The 4,561-nt window shown below is 35.7% G+C and overlaps 1 protein-coding gene across 1 annotated transcript; it reads right to left on the reverse strand.

The window, feature by feature from the left end:
* Positions 1–2,057: 2,057 nt before the first annotated feature.
* On the reverse strand, positions 2,058–4,096 carry MED31 (mediator complex subunit 31). Its single transcript, XM_009695212.1, is given in 4 exon segments — positions 2,058–2,450; positions 3,195–3,291; positions 3,945–4,036; positions 4,038–4,096. Coding segments are annotated over 4 exon segments (441 nt in total). The 3' UTR covers positions 2,058–2,257.
* Between the last annotated feature and the right edge of the window lie 465 nt (positions 4,097–4,561).

A 4,561-nucleotide genomic window follows, 5' to 3' on the forward strand; every position in this document is an offset into this window, starting at 1 on the left:
TCAGAGTGCACCTCTACAAGCTGTGCTTAACCCCTTCTTCCTTAACAGCTGGAAAGATCCCAACAATGAATTCAGGAAGAATCTGAAACTTACAGGAGTGCCTACACTACTTAAATATGGAACAGTAAGTGATTTACTGTATCTTCTGGATCTACAGGCATTCAAATGGGAAACTGGCAGGAGCTTATGGCTGTAAATTAATTAGTCATGCCTGTTTTCTGATACCCTCTCTTGTATAAAAAGCAATTAGGAACGGCTCTTCTGCTCCCACCCATGCATTCTTCCAGTCTCAAACAGTTCCTCAAGAAAGAACCACTCTGCTTTCTGTTTAATGTTGTCTATAATAAACATACAGTAAAGAAAATACGTATACTTAGCATGTAGTAGTTGAGGGGTAGAGAAAATTCTTAGCAATATATTAGCTTCCTGACTTGCAACTCCTCAAATTTTAAAAAATTCAGATGGTGAATTATGAGAGTGAAACAAGTTATGTGCAGTATACTCGATTCAAACAGACTACATCTCAAGTTTTAACTTGTGCATATGATTTAAATTACCAGTTACTTTCTTAGAAATGCCTCTTCCAAGGCCAGAAAACCCTCAGGCATTTTTCAATTATTCTTACCTTGTTTGCTTCACCCCACCACTCCACCCTCCCAGGAAAAACAATTGCTGGAATATGGCTAATGTATGTACAAATGGCTCTAGCCTAGAACAGGTTTTTGAATTGCCCCTAAAACATCTTAACTTTTCTTTCAGCCTCAGAAGCTGGTTGAAGAAGAATGTTTTAAAGCAGAGCTTGTGCGTATGTTATTTACTGAAGACTAAATCCTCCAGGAGTCAATCATTTACGAAGATGTTACTCTCAAGTTATTTGCAGTGTCCTTTGAAGGACCTTAGCCTTTTTTAAACTTTCATGGTTAATTACTTCAGACTAGTCAAGATAAATGTCATTAAATTCTAGGTCCAAACCATCCAGTAAAATCCTGCAACAAAAAACTGTAGCTTTCCTTTCGTGTTCAAATAAACTTGAGTTTGCAAACAGTCTCTCTTCAAAGGAGCCGAGTTCATGTTATAAACTGAGAGAGCAGCCTACAATTACTAAAGAGTAAGACTTAACTGCTAAGTTATACCTTTAATAGTGAAGGGGAGGAGCAGAGAAACAGAAAAACCTCCTTATTCTTCCTAAATCTGACTTCACATAGCTACTGAAGCTGCTATGATAGATTTTCAATGCCAAAGATATTTAATGGCTTATCTGTTTAGTCGAATTATGATAAGCTGAAGGCTGACAGTCTTGGTGTCACTGATCACATGTTAAGTGTTAACAGTTGCAGTACCTGCTCCTACAAGGATATGAAATACAAATGCAGCATGAATACAATCTAAAATACAAAAATTGCATCCCTGACAGCTACAATAAAAACTATAGAGGAATAAATAGCAAATGCTTCTCCAATACTGCAAGCATTTACACCTTTTTTCATAAATTGTTTTCATTACACGTACTGTAGAGAAGCCTAAGAGCAGCCACTATTTCACGGGCAGAAAACAAAGATTGAAGTAAGCTGACTTTAATGGAATGGATACAGCTACAGCCTACTTCCTTCTCTTGAGTATCTGCAAAGTTTATTATTACTTCTCTCTGCTCCACTCCTGCAGTCCTTGTCTTGTCACACTTTGATTTCTATCTGTAAAATGTACTGTAAGGAAAGCTCTAACACCCTCAGCAAGGATGATTACCAGGTAAACAGAAACGACAAGAAATAGCTCAGTTTCAAGGCAAAAATCCACAACTTAAGATTTTGTACAATATCATCACTTCAACTTTGCTCATCCTGCAGTTGTAAAAAACAGTACACAAAGGAGTTCTGTCTTTGAGACACACTGTTATTTTCCAGGGAAAATGCCTCCTAAGAACAGACTTCTGAGCTACAGTTTTTGTTAGATTCTTAAATGTCAGTAAGTAACAAAACTATGTTTTGCTTTCAAATTCAAGAGGAATCAATAACTACAGTAAGTAATGCTCTTAGAAAATTGACCGTGCTATAAAATACAATTGCAGAAGTAGGTGTTTATCAGTCTTGGTATCTTTAAAAAAGGTGATTAAAGAGAAAAAACCCAAATCAGTCACTTGATAAATCAAAAATTAAATGTACACACACCCAGAGGCAAACCTACGAAAGGGTTCATTCCTCTCTTGTAAATACTTCAGCTGACACAAAGTACACCTTATCATCACTCTTCCAAGTGTTTCTCACTTTACAGAGGTGTTGTTTTGTTGCTGCTGCTCTGCAAGTGCTTGCTGGAGGCGCATTCTTTTCCGTGAGTAGTGCTGCCAGTGAAGAATCTGTTGCTCATCAATAAACTTAGCACACTGAGCATTTACCAGTTCTTTGCGGAAATGTTCATATTGGAGCAGCTCTAACATATGCAAACATTGAGGATACCTGGATTAAAAATAAACATATTTTAATACAAGTTTTTACAAGGTGCAGTAAAACTGGAGTCTGCAATAATTCTGCAGTTCATTATTTTAGTTTTATCGTGTTTGTGCTTTACTCAAGTATCAACCACTTAAGACTGTACATATTCTCACACACTGTAACTTAGTAACTTCAGTATTAGGCTAGGAAACAAGGAGTCCAGTAACAGTTTATAAATGCATATACATGCTTGCTTAGAGTAGCTTTTCTAATGGCTAGATTTTACTAAAGCAAATGCATAACAACTACTGTATCAGTTTGCAGAGCTCATTTAAAGAACATAACTGTTCTCTCAAAATCTGAAGGAGTTTGCACACATGAAAATGCAAAGGCATCCCTTGTTTCCTGTAGGCATCAACAATGCAAAATTACTTTTAAAATGAACTTACTGGGCCTAACTGAAGTACTTTTGTACCATAATAATGTTCAATAGTTTTATTTTAAACAAATGGTAAAGTGCAGATAAAGGCTGCAAAAAGAAGATTCCACGCACTACTCGTGAAAGACAAGTTTTATAATTTTGTCTATTTTTGCTACATCTGGACTGTTGGAAACATGAAAATTTATGTTCTATATAAACACAGTGGGGAGCACAAAGGTAAGGTTACAGGCAGAAGTCAAATACTGACATGCTGCTGTGCAGTACGTAACAGAAGGTAAACATCAAATAATTAAAATGCGGAAACCTAAGTGATTTTTAACACTTACTTCAGGTATTTTGCATATTCAGGTTCTTTCCAATAAAGTAAATATTTAAGATAATTTACAAAAGCTTTGTCTTTGAAGTAGCCTCTTTGTGCAAGAACTGAAATAAAATAAGAAACCGTCAGTTACAGATACCTGAAAAAAATCCGCCAAACTTGGAAGAATACATATTCACAAAACTATACAAAAAGGCACTGTAGTCAAAACTTTATCATTACAATCAAATTTTGATCATTCAAAATGAAAAAAACACAGGGAAAAATATATTTTTATGTCAACATACTAGGCATAATAAATTAGTCTCATCTCCCTAACACAGTATGTATCTTTCATACAACAGCAAGAAAGAGAACCGCTTTTTGAAACAGGAAATTTTGACTATAGCATCACAATTGGCAGGGTATTAGGTATAGTACCTGAAACTCTTATTAACATTAGTAAAATTCTGTTTTCAGATAAAGGAATACTGTTAACTTGACGTTACTTTTTAACTACAGACTTGAGCTTATTTTCTCCACCAGCTGCAGGCACTTTTTTTTCATTTCAACCAATAAAACATTTTGCATTTTAAAAAGCACAGCTGTTAAAAATCTAGGCAAATTAAATTATTTAGACTACTCTTATGCTGTGAAAGACCCATTCCCTTTTCTTTGTTTAACCCTCTCTCTCCCTGTTTAACATTACGAGTAATAATAACCACCATTAAACTATATTCATTCCTCAGGATCCTGGTATTTACTTTTAAGTACTCACAGTTGAGGTAATTTGGATTTGCCAGACATTGAACAAACTCTAACTCCAGCTGGAACCGAAGTCGATTTCCCGTATCATCTGATACACAAGAAAAACAGTAAGAATTGGACCCATACAATAGATTTGAAAGTAATTTTCTCAGTTTGAGTCATAAAAATAGAGATAATGTGTTTAAACAGGAGAAAAAGCAGAACTCCCCGTAATAAATACGGATTCATTTAGCAAAGACTTCATTACATTAATCAGTCTTGGGCCTGCATTAATAAACATGCTGGGTGGTGGTTTTTTTTTTTATAGTCAAGCAAATGCAAACAACGGAGGAATGCCCACTGATACTTTGTTTAGGGTGAAGGAAAAGGGAAGAGCAAGAAACCTGGAATATTTGTACAGGGAAAAGTAAGAAGGCAAGAATAGGGAACTGTGAACAGCCCACTGAAATCTTAGTTGTACATATTTTTAAAAGTAGTGCAAGGCAGCTTTTTTGGAGGGGGCAGAAAGGTGATAGTACACTAATAGGAATACTGCCATGTTCTCACAGTACAATGTACACGAATCACTAGTGGTATACCTTTGGTGCTCATACGGGATCCAGTGCTGTTTGACATCTTTATGACCTA

The sequence above is a fragment of the Cariama cristata genome, unplaced genomic scaffold (genome assembly GCF_000690535.1).
Source record: "Cariama cristata isolate BGI_N322 unplaced genomic scaffold, ASM69053v1 Scaffold41340, whole genome shotgun sequence".
Classification (NCBI taxonomy): Eukaryota; Metazoa; Chordata; class Aves; order Cariamiformes; family Cariamidae; genus Cariama; species Cariama cristata.